We start from the raw sequence: 11,500 nt of genomic DNA on the forward strand, positions 1-11,500 counted from the left end.
GATTGAATGGCGTTGATAGGCCTTGCAATATGAAAATTCCAGTTACACGTGTTCTTATGCCACTCCCGATTGGACTTTTACGAATTAGTTCCCCGTAATGGTCAAAGGTGCGAAAAGTATGGGTTGAGGTTTTTTCCACGTCCACTGGCCTAGTTGCTCATTATGGTTGGTCCTGTAGGACTGAAATCAAATGAGCAATCCGCTATAGAAAGTGGCCTCAGAGAGATCAGCTACTCAGGATGGAAAGAACATAGTTGAGAGTATTCACAGATGTACCGGGAACCCAGTAAATACTGATTTGCTGGTTCTGTTGCAACCCCGTGCAGTTGCTAGAGTACTTCGACCAGCGGTTGAGACGAAACGCACGCAACGCGGTCCCGCTTTCTGATGAGTATCGGGATTTGGAGGTAAGCCCGAAGCCAAATAGGAATAGGGCACCCAGCGCGAAGTATACAGCACGGACTGCCACGTGACCCCACGTGATCCGATCAATCAGCTGATCTTCTCCTATCTGAATACACTCATCATTCACACAAGCTGATTTTCAATCGTTTTCGTTTAAGATGATCAATCCAGATAGTTCTTTTTATATCAAATAAAGCACAGCGCTCAATTTTTGGTCTTACACTTCTCTTGTACAATCGTTTTGACCCACACGCAAAATTCAGGACAAAATTATCGTCATGACATCAGACGATTAGGGTTTTGTGCTCAAATACTGAAAAACTTGGATGATTTTTCATGTACTTTTGTGTAAGCTAGAGTCAAAAAATTTTTATATGATTTCCTTGTGAGTGATATTCAGTTTCGCTGGTTTTTTTTTAACACGAAGCGACTGACTACTCAGATTCGAGACTTCAGCAACCTGGTAGAAGACATTCTTGGAGTGCGTGTAAAATTCGATATTTCAGCTATGCAATCATCGAACTTAATTGCTGACCCTCATCAGATCCCTCTGCCATGATCTGCGTCCTTGCGGAGTCTGGTTTGGATTATCTTACCGAAAATGCAGTATACATTTGGATTGTCCACCATTCCCGAGAACTAATATTCCTTCGAAGGTTGAAGTCTCAATTTTACTCTACTTTGGTCATGATAATGACTTTTTCACTAATCAAAGTTCTGAACCCCTCAAGAGGGAGGCAACAGCACGTCTCAACAATACGCCATCGATACCCTGTGCGGAAACCCCACAGGCGAAATCTCTACCCCAGTGCACAGAAATTTTGGTTGAAAACTTTCATCCGATTGTCCCTGTTACTCTTTGTGGTTAGGTTTTGGAGTGACAACAAGACTATTTGGCTGTTAAAATGTATATTCCAGAAGCCGATCACCTTTCGTGAGGTTAAAATGTGTCGGGAAGGTGGGACGGTCCTGGTATTGGAGAGGATAGAAGCATATTCCTTGATTGTTCTGATACCATCGCCGTTTTGGCTTCTGACTTCCGCCGAGTGGCAGTGGGATTCAAAAGCAGTCCCTCAAGGCGGACAAACATTTTGAAAGATGATTGGTGGCTTCCCTCAGAAGATGGATTTACTTTGAAGGCATTGATAATGCAGAATGGAGTCGTACAACAGTGGTTTTCACACCGCGGTCTGTGCATCCAGAGGATTTTTCGTACTTATCGCGTTGACCACCGTAGTGTTAATCATCGTTTGACAAATCATTCAAAGAGGGCGCTAAAGCCATTCTCTTTTAGAAAACTTTCCTCCCTGGAGGAATGGGTCGACTCTGAGGTTCGCGGTTTCATTCTTCGGTAACCTGTGATCTTTGTCGACGCATTTCGTATCCCCTCTAATCTGATGGACGCGAACTGAAATTTGAGGGGAATTATATGTAGAAAACTTGTCGGTTGTCATTCACAGCTCTTTCCTGTTAGGACAAGTTCGCTCCACCTCCACCAAAAACAACTGTCCTCGGTTTTTTCGTTATTTTCTTCACACGCATACCGTAACCTTGGATCCACTTTGGTGGATTTCTATCACGCACGTTAGCAAGGTCACTAAGCAAGCCCCTTCCTATACATGGTAAAACTTCAGTGCTTTCAGGAATCTGTTAGCATGATATTTCGCAAGCAACACCAAAGGGATGTGGAGGAACCTCACGGCTGTGTTTGTTTATCAGTGTAAAAAGTGAAAGAAAGAAACGGTACATTTGAAGAATTAGCAGTCAGGGTTATCGACCACCCCGTTTTGGTGCCCTGGTTACGTCAGGAGGGAAAACGTGAAGGTCAAGAGGTCATGGACAGTAGCAAGGAAAATTCAGAGAATCGCAATGAGGTGAGAACTCGATATTTTGCCAATATACGTGGCATAGGATATTTCGCACTGTACAAGAGGTTTCCGTCGAATACAGTGTGTGCTTTATGAGACCCTGATGCAGACACATACCACTGTACGTAGGTTGGCGAAAATATGTCCCTCGTAGTTGCATTCTCAGTCCTATTGTCATCCTCTCTGCTGTTTTAGACACGTTTCTAGCCAAGCGACAGTTTCTCGCTAAGCGACAAGCTAACAACCAAGCTCAGGAAAATAGATCACCCGGTTAGCAAACAGTTAAGTTGTTCCACCTTCCTAATGTAGAAATCCAGACGCGACTATAGAGCTAACTCTTGTCTGCTCCCCCTGACTGCGAATCCATCTGTTATGTTCACGAGAGCTGTCATCAGAACTTGCTGGAAGCTGTCACCTTTTTAGCTGAATATGTCGCAATAGTGATCACGTCTGAAATGATACTCAGTACAAGAACCAGGTCACTGACGAATTGAAGCGCCAAGGTTGCTCGTCACAACTTCACCCAACTAATTCGATGTTTAACCTCTTATTTATAACGGCCGACCCAGCGGTGGGCGTGCAGCTGGTCATGTTACTGGTTAGTTTTGATAAGTCAGATCACCTGACTGACCCATATGCTGTAATACCAGACTTTTTAAACACTCCGAGAGAATGACGATGTTGGCGGCTGGCTTGCCGCCCAGCAAATAAACCATTTACCTTGATCGATCGACTTTCAACTAGGAGGAATGTACTGAACATGTGAGGAATGGAAATTGTTACTTCTAAACCGATCACTCTCGAGATCACTCGTAAAGGAACGCAACTTTGAAGCTATCGAATGCTTATGGGCCACTTGTGGATGATGGAAGACCATAAACTGCAAAAACCTTCTGGAAACTACTGTAGTTCACAGTAAGTCAGAAAAATACGTAAGGACACGGGTGTACTGTGTACACGCAGCCAGCTGGTTCGCTTTCGAGGCGGGTAGGCAAGCAACTGAGTCACATATCCAGTCAACCCACAACCCAGTCACGCGAGCAAATCAATCGGGCACGCACCCAATCAGCCACTCAAGTCACGCGCCAAATCGATGATGGAACGATGAACGGACACGCACACGCCCAAACTCTCTGACACACCGGAGCAGCCACTACGCGCGAGTAGTCTTGTCCGGATGTGGGGTCCATTAGTTCGGGAAGAACGATGGCGGGTGGGCGGCGTGATTAGGCTTTTTGCTGAACAATCTAAGCATTTAGCGAATATACACTCATTTGCAAACTAATTTGGTTTTCGAGAAGACTCACCTGGAACCCAGCTGAATCCCTCGTTTGTGATGTTCTCATAAGGTTGACGGAAACACGGGGACTGCGCCTACCTGATGAGCCCCAAAAAGGGCGAAACCGGTCGTGGGCTGTCGATGAATTTCAGCAACCTTATGAGTAGTACAACCTAAGCGTTTCTCGCGAACAAATTTGGTAGTGGTTTGATCTATCAATTTCATCCTATCAGAATGTCCTTCGGAATCCAGCCCGCATCCCGCTTTTTCGCTTGAGCGGCACTTCAGCGCGTGTTAGTGTGTGTACTCTGCCACTTTGATGGGGCAATAGTTCAGTCCTCTTCGACTGTGTGATTAGGAGAGCTATTGAAGTTGGCGGGTTCAGGGTAAGGTTTCATTTGGCACTGAAACCGGAAGCATTTTATCGTTTTAATTTAAGTTATTTTTCCGCATTATTGGGCTGCCTGTCTTTTTTTACTAATCTGGAGCATTCAGCAGTCCATACACGTGACTACTTATGTCTACTAGTTATTGAAGCGATCAATAAGCTAAGCAGTCCCACTGAATTTCTGACGGCCGTGTAACGGTTTCCGTCTAGTTTCATCTAGGCCTAGTACCACCAAAAACCAAGAGGAACTGCTGATGTATCGGAACAGACGGTTCCACATCTAGAGTTCCAATCCGTCTCACTGAAACGGGTGTTTTCGGTGGTGAGCACTGTACCTTACGGTTCAGCATGTTGTGTCTACTGACTCTAGAAGTTGAACCTCGATGTATTATCCGCCCTCTCTCTTTAGACCGGATGCGATGTATCTTCCTGGTGCGAGAACGCAGCTCGCTTCTATTCGGATTCTGCTCAGGAAATGAACAGCATTTACGCGCAAAATATCTACTCTGCAATTGACGATGACGAGATGGAGGAGGACGATTGGCTTGATGAGAACGAGTTCTACTTTCGTCAACCATCCTGGCCTGCATGCTTCTACGATGGTACCAAACTCGAGGTTTATACGGGTCGGCTGCCGAACAAACTGCAACCTCTGCCTTTTTCTCAGATCAGTCGTTTGCCCAAGGTCATTACAGACGTGAACTGGGAACAAATGTACACCCGCTCGAAACTTGTGGTTTCGTTGATTGGGGCGCAGCGACTCGAACCAAAGCAAAAATCAGAAACAATATTCCCTGGCTCGGTTCACCGATCCCATTCTCAGCGTGCTCGATCGAGCAAAAAGCATGCATCAGGGCATGAAGAAAAGTCGAAAAGTGATGTGGTCGAACCTCCATCGCCAATGGCTCTCCTGAGCGTGGGAAGGACCACTTTTCGCAGCGCGGTAAGCCATTACACAACCTGATCCTCGGTACAAGGAAGTTTTGTGATATTAGGGACTGCTTTGAAAGTTCTTAAAAGCAGTTTTCATCAGGCGATGGAAGTCGGTTTGTTTGTTTGATTGTTTCAAACACAACTTTGATTCAACAAAAAGCAGATGCTTTTCTCCGTTAAACTTGTAAAGTTGCTGAGGAATCTTCGGCAACCCGACATCGGTGTCTACCTTCTTGGGAATCATCAGGTAGGCGTAGTCTCTGGGTTCCCATCAGCCTTATGTTTTACTTGATTGTGTCGCTCAACTGTGCTTTGTGTTTTAGCCTTGTAGAACGGCCAGAAAAGATAGGTCTGGCTGGCACCATCACCGCAAACCCATCGTCCTAGCAGTGAAAGACGTTTGACGACGAAAAAAGCCTTTTCAGGCTCAAGGAGACAAATTTGGAATCACATGCATCCGTGCCCAGATCCAGAATTCAACTTGCTCTCCTTCTCTGATTGCTTTTGATCAGGTCATCAAAAACACCAGACATCCCTCGTGGCACCAAGAATTCGAATTCCGATTAAGGACAGGAGATAAGAAAATTCTACAAGTGGAGATCAGGGACATGTCAACCAATCCGTATACCACGCTTGTACGGTAAGTTCTCCAAACTGTTTGTTCGGTTCTTCTATCTGCAGTCAGTCGTCATGCCAATCTATCATGTGCATCGTGTTCACATCTGAGGAATGCGATCACCGCCTTCATGAGGCCTATCGATGGGTCATTTCTGGTTAGATGTCGTTTTTTGTCCACTGAGCCGAACAATTTGGCTGCACATATCCCATCGCCTGTCACGTGCATCGGTGCGTCACTAGTTTTGTTGGGTAGCGTTTTGAGTGTATCAGCGATGCATTCCGCTGATCTGGACTGACTGCTGATTATGATTGGACGATTCTGTTGGTCGGTGTTCTGATTGGTAGATGTCTACATGGCCTGATACGAATTGTGGAGACAACCTGTCACGTGAGGAGTTAATATTTGGATCCTGCTGCACGCAAGTTGCGACCGAGTTGGGCAGGTGGACAATCAATACCAAACTAAAAACAAAACGAGGTTAATTCTGGAGCAGTAATACAGAACTAATCAATTCGCTCGCTTGTATCTAACTGTCCGTTGTAAGCTAAAGATGGGATTTGCATCAGCGATTAGAATACCTCGTATTTTACAAAGGAAACTACTCACAAGGTCGCTGAAAACTTTTGGACAGCCCACGACCGGTTTCGGCCTTCCAGTTCAGGCTCAGCAGATAGGCACAGTCCCCGAGTTTCCGTCAACCTTATGTTCAACCTCGTATTTTATGTTATCAGCGGAGGATTCTGCCGTGGAATTTTCACGCTGATTGCCACTTCATTTGATTATTTCTGTGATCCTTACCTCAGCAGGCACGCTGAGATTACACCAAGGAAACAGGTACCAAACTGTGACAATAGAAACTCTGATTCACTGTTAGTTGTCTCGCATATACTTCTAACGATACGACCAACATGGACATGTTTATCTTTAGAAAACGTCGGTTCAGTTCTTTCTACCACTTAAAGTTCTTTGTTGAGTCAAAATGACGTAAACGAGCGACTCAGCTGGGTTCCAGGTGAATCTCCCGAAAAACCAAACTGGTTTGCAAATGAGTGCGCTTCGCTGAGATCGTGCAATTTGCGTTCAAGTAGGACATAAGGTTGAAGGAAACTTGGCAACTGAGCCTACCTGATGAGCTTCAAGAAAGGCGAAAGCGATCACTGGCTGTTGAAGACTTTTCAACAACCTTATAAGTAGCATAATGCGTCGTTCGTGTGTCACGATATCTCGAAAACCGTACCAACTGAAATATGAGGCGACCTTGTGAAGCACATTCAATTGCTTGAAAACGATAGGTTCAACTAGGGTTCCAGGTGTATCTCCCGTGAAACCGACTTGTTTTGCAAATGAGTGTATTTCCTAGTATTTTTTGGTCCCCCTACAAGACCGAAAGAGATTTCGTTTGTGAGAAGGGTTATCCGTGGGTGAAAACAGTTTCCGTACTGCTTTGACCCCCAAAGTGGCCCGCTTTTGCAGCTGGCCTGGTCAGATGCTGCACAATGTAGCGTCTTTCATTTTTTGCAGGGAACTTGTTGCACGTATCACGAGAAAGTTTCAACTGGAATTTCATCTTACAAATGAAATAGGTCGATAGCTTCACTCATCTTTCGTGATCACCCGTTGATTGTCTCCTCGGGTGACGACATCTTAGAATCAAGACTGACGTATGAGAACGGGTTAGTCGCACTGACTGGCTGATCAGTCATCGGGGTCAGAAGAGGCAGGTGTTCAGTTCGGAAGACTAAGGGTTTGAACCTCCGTGGAGATTCTCGAGGTACACACTGTTGTTGATTTCCAACAAAAAAGAAGAGATTTACAAAATCCTGGGCTTTTCAGCACATACTGACTTCACTTTCAGGATGAATTGCCGATAAAAATTTCAAAACATCACTGCGAACGAACAAAGGGGGTCACGGATGTTTTCAATGTGAAATCAAATCTCTACATGGAATATTTCAAGATATAGTGTACAACACAAGAGGAGTTATTTCTTCATTTGGGATTATTATTCTGGCTTCCTGGGAGTCTCATTGACGAGACGTGGCGTAAAGGAAAAATGCTGGCAACGTAGACTTAACTTGCGTTACACCAAAAACTAAAGTCAATCGATTTTCTAGTCCGCTGGATGGCTCAGAGGAAGCCTCAGACCATTGGCCCAGATTAGCTGATTGGCTACTAAGTTAAATGGCCGATGTCACGAATACTGCGATAGAAAATTCCGGAACATTAGTCGGTTTTTCTCGATTGGATCGGACCTGGCTCAGCCTATAATCCAATCTGCCTAGCATCACTGGCCGGAATATGCCACCATACGGATCGGGCACGGGGACACAAGATGCGCACGTAGTTTTTGAAGTTTCTTACAGTTGTCCTAATAAGGAGGACGCATTCGTGCGGTGAATTATCTCGGGTTCCGGTTGCATCCTGACAACTGCTACACAGGTTTAACGTCATTAGTTCTTATCCTTTGATACACTTGTATTCGATGTATCTATTAAACTTGCCTAGAATACTCTGCTACTCTAGAAGCGCGCGGTGCAATTATCACCGATCAACCCCCCCTGCTCCTCTCCGTCTCCTCACCGAGGAGACGTTTGCTGGATGAAGTGAGTAGTATGTTAGTAGTATTGTTATCATCCCACTTTTAACTTCACTCGCCATAGTTTTGTGAGTCGAATTCAACCGCACAAACGTCGTGCTGAAAATTCCAACACTTTGATTGTTTGCCTGCCTAACTTCGAGGTTCCCTAAACCATGAGTTACGCGGTATGAATTGCTTGAACAGTTGGTCAATTTCTGTTTTGTTGTCTAGCCACATCTATCCATATTCGGAATGCTTAGCAAGACCGCCAAACTCGCATTATTTATTCCCTTTTAGTGCTTATCTGGATTTTGCGAAACTGATGCCCGACTGGACTGACTGCTTCACCTTGAAAAACGTGATCGAAGGTCACGAGGGCCAAGTCGTTCTTCTGGCCACTTTGACCGGATTTAGCAAGCCACTGGATCCAAGCTCTGTCTCACCACTCCCCCCAAACTACCGAACTTCTCAAGTAAGTGTCAGGTCCCCGGAACCGGTTGAAGACGGAGTGATTGTTCCACCGACACAGACACCAGTGCCATCAGAACTACTGGAATTGGTCGCAGAAAACTATGTGAGTTTCGGTCCCTAATCAGCTAGTATTCTGGCAGTGAATAGGGACTTTGCACAAGAATCTACATTAAACTGTCTTCTATTTCAGAGCCTTCGGAACACAATAAAAGATCGATTTGATGTCGGGTGGCTACATGTTTTTGGTAAGTCTGGTGTTTGGTACTCATGTATTGGATCAGTGCATGCCTTTGAGGTTTCTTGTGTGATTCCGAAAAATGGTGCTCAGCGGATATTTTACACCTTTCTCGTCTTTTTCGACAAATACTGGTTGGTCAGATGCTCCCTAAGTTTCACGTTGCTTCGCTGTGGGGTCCGACACCCAACTATTCGCGACCCAATAGGATAAGTCGTCCAAGATTTTGGTCTCGCTGATTTCACATTACGGCAATTTACGGGTGTCCACCGGTGTGTGATTGATCTACACCGCATTCTTTAAAACCAGCATGTTCGATTTTGTCAAATGTTCACGTGTTGGACCTGGTCAACGCCCACGACAGTCGCTTACAACAGAAACGAGCAAAGGCGCTGGGATCTGGTGGCCATCCAAAGACCAATCAAAAGAAAGTTGATAATTTCTGTGCAACTCTGGGGGACTAGATGACGGAGACGCTGTATATTTTCCACTGTTTTCATGGAGAGGAAATCCGCTGAAACGAATTATTTTTTGTGACCTACTCTGTTCTCAGCTTGCATATCGATCGAAAGGAACCATATCACTTCACACTGGTCTTCGCAAGCGACTGGGGTTCTGAAATGAGTTTGCGCGAACGAACATGGAAACTAGTTCAACTAATTCTGCCGAATCCGTCACTATCCATCATCTCTGGGCTTCATTCAGTTTAGTGTGAGAGCTATGTTCCAAAGTGCCTTAAATAGCATAAGTTGTTTCAGCTAAACAGGAGCCTTGAAGTACGATTTGGGTACAACTTGAACATAATTCTGACGGAAACTCAGGTTCTGCGCCCACCTGATGAGCCCTAGGAAGGCGAGACAGGTAGTATTGAACCATCCGGGAGTTTTTTTAGTAGAGTAATAGAATGAACTCACTTCGGAGTTTTGCCGGCATCCTCATGTGCAAGTTGGAATATTCTCACTGGTATGTGTACACAGGAAATGCTGTATCAGATCAGTTCTCTGTTGTCTCAAAGTACAAATTTTTGTCAAACCTGTCTTCATGAGAGTATTCTTGTTGGTCATGGTTTTCGTAATTTCCATAAAATTATTCGTAATGCACTGCTCATAAAGTTGCTGAAAATTCGACGACCTTGTGAGTAGTGCATTACGAGCACACGTGTATTGTTCAGCTTTAACACGCTTCTGGTACTTTCCGGAACTGTCAACCTTTTGCGCAATTTTTGAAAATTTTCTTTTTATCTAGATAAGATAGTGTATCCCTCATTGCTTGTTCATCAGGTTTGGTGAAAGAATTTAGGGACATTTGTTGCCAAACATGTGCGCTAGAAAAGAATAGGTAAATGTTTGAATGGGACTTCCTAGAGGCGGTAGCAAGAACAGAGGGAGAACTGAGGATCAGTCTTATCCGAATAGCCACGAGGGGTAACCAGCCCGATTCTAACAACAGAAGCCATCGAAATGGGTTAGATGTCACCACTGTCATGGTCAAACTGAAAAGTAATGATTGGAACACAGGTTAAGTTGTTTTGAACGTAACGCGATCCCAGAAATCGATCAGAACTATAACTCTCAAACTCTGGGGAGACCATCCAAGATTGGACTCTTCTGTGGGATGGACGTTTTTGAGAACAACCTCGCTACCGACTCAAGCGGCTAACCCAAAAACGTCAATTTCAATTTTTCAAGTCGTAGCTTTGTTCCAACGGTCAACAAGATGTGCTCATTGGTCCACGCGCCATATTGAATGTTCTAGTCCCTTTTCGTTGCTCAATAATTCCCCACTAGACAGAGGAGACTTTGTTCACACTTTCTAACCCGGACTCGCCTGTAGTGTTTTCAAACAGTGGTGAGGGGTATGGATGCAAACTAGCAGTCCGGGATAGCTTTGGGGTTAAGGCACAAGACTACTAAACGGAATGTCCGCGGTTTGGCGCCACCTCTGGCTTTTCAACTGCCCCTCCTCCGTAGGCTTGGTGATAGCCCTGCCCTCGTGCTGGCTTCAAGATGCACCACAGCTATGCAGCCAAGGGCGCAGCGATCAAAGGAGGACCGAACTCAATTTACTTACATGCAAATCCGTTATCTCATTCGTCCGATCCTGTCAAGACTTGGAAAAGCTGGCCATCTGCAGCATCGATGAATCCTGTGCCAACAGAACAGACCTAAGTCTCCGAAGGAATGGCCAAGCACATTCCAAAGTACTTGATCCGTGCAATGACAGAGCGATCACAAAGCAGTCAGTCAGTCATCTGGGCGTCATTGAACACAAAGTACTTGCCGATCAGTCAGTAAAATTCTTCCATAAGAAGATATCGGCGTCCGTGAAGGACTTTTGTGAAGGCGCTCAAAGATTTGTCGGCTGTATGATTCAGGTAGCTGGGAATTCGGCCAGAACATTCGTAGACTGTTTTCCGTGGTTTGGACATTCAACCCATCACTGCCAACAGCACATATAGTCATATACTACAGTGAAGGAGCTGTCTCCATTTTTTGGTTCATTTGGCTTGCTTCCAATGATTCTGGGTCAGTTGGTTACATTGAGGCACTGTGGTTGATGATGTCCACAATACAAATCAGAATGTATGTGTACTAATAAAAGTTTTTTTGTATCGTTGACAGTAGTTTACAAAAGCGATTTGCAACATGTATAAAATGGGGGGGGGGCAATATAAATGTGGAGCAAGGCAAAAGGGAAATTATCATATGCGAGAGTCCCCTCGGG

The 11,500-nt window shown here is 45.0% G+C and overlaps 2 protein-coding genes across 2 annotated transcripts in view; one reads left to right on the forward strand and one right to left on the reverse strand.

Annotated features, from left to right (window-relative positions):
- T265_05385 (hypothetical protein) overlaps window positions 1–11,500 on the forward strand; it is a gene marked incomplete at both ends in the record, with an annotated part of 113,358 nt that overhangs the window by 64,448 nt on the left and 37,410 nt on the right. The window contains 4 exons of the mRNA XM_009170383.1: window positions 4,350–4,883; window positions 5,386–5,513; window positions 8,368–8,644; window positions 8,732–8,786. Of these exons, the coding sequence (XP_009168647.1) occupies window positions 4,350–4,883; window positions 5,386–5,513; window positions 8,368–8,644; window positions 8,732–8,786 (994 nt within the window). The remainder of the gene's footprint in view (window positions 1–4,349; window positions 4,884–5,385; window positions 5,514–8,367; window positions 8,645–8,731; window positions 8,787–11,500) is intronic.
- T265_05384 (hypothetical protein) overlaps window positions 1–11,500 on the reverse strand; it is a gene marked incomplete at both ends in the record, with an annotated part of 38,187 nt that overhangs the window by 10,946 nt on the left and 15,741 nt on the right. The window lies entirely within an intron of this gene.

This window comes from Opisthorchis viverrini (assembly GCF_000715545.1).
Source record: "Opisthorchis viverrini unplaced genomic scaffold opera_v5_101, whole genome shotgun sequence".
In the NCBI taxonomy this organism is placed as follows: domain Eukaryota; kingdom Metazoa; phylum Platyhelminthes; class Trematoda; order Opisthorchiida; family Opisthorchiidae; genus Opisthorchis; species Opisthorchis viverrini.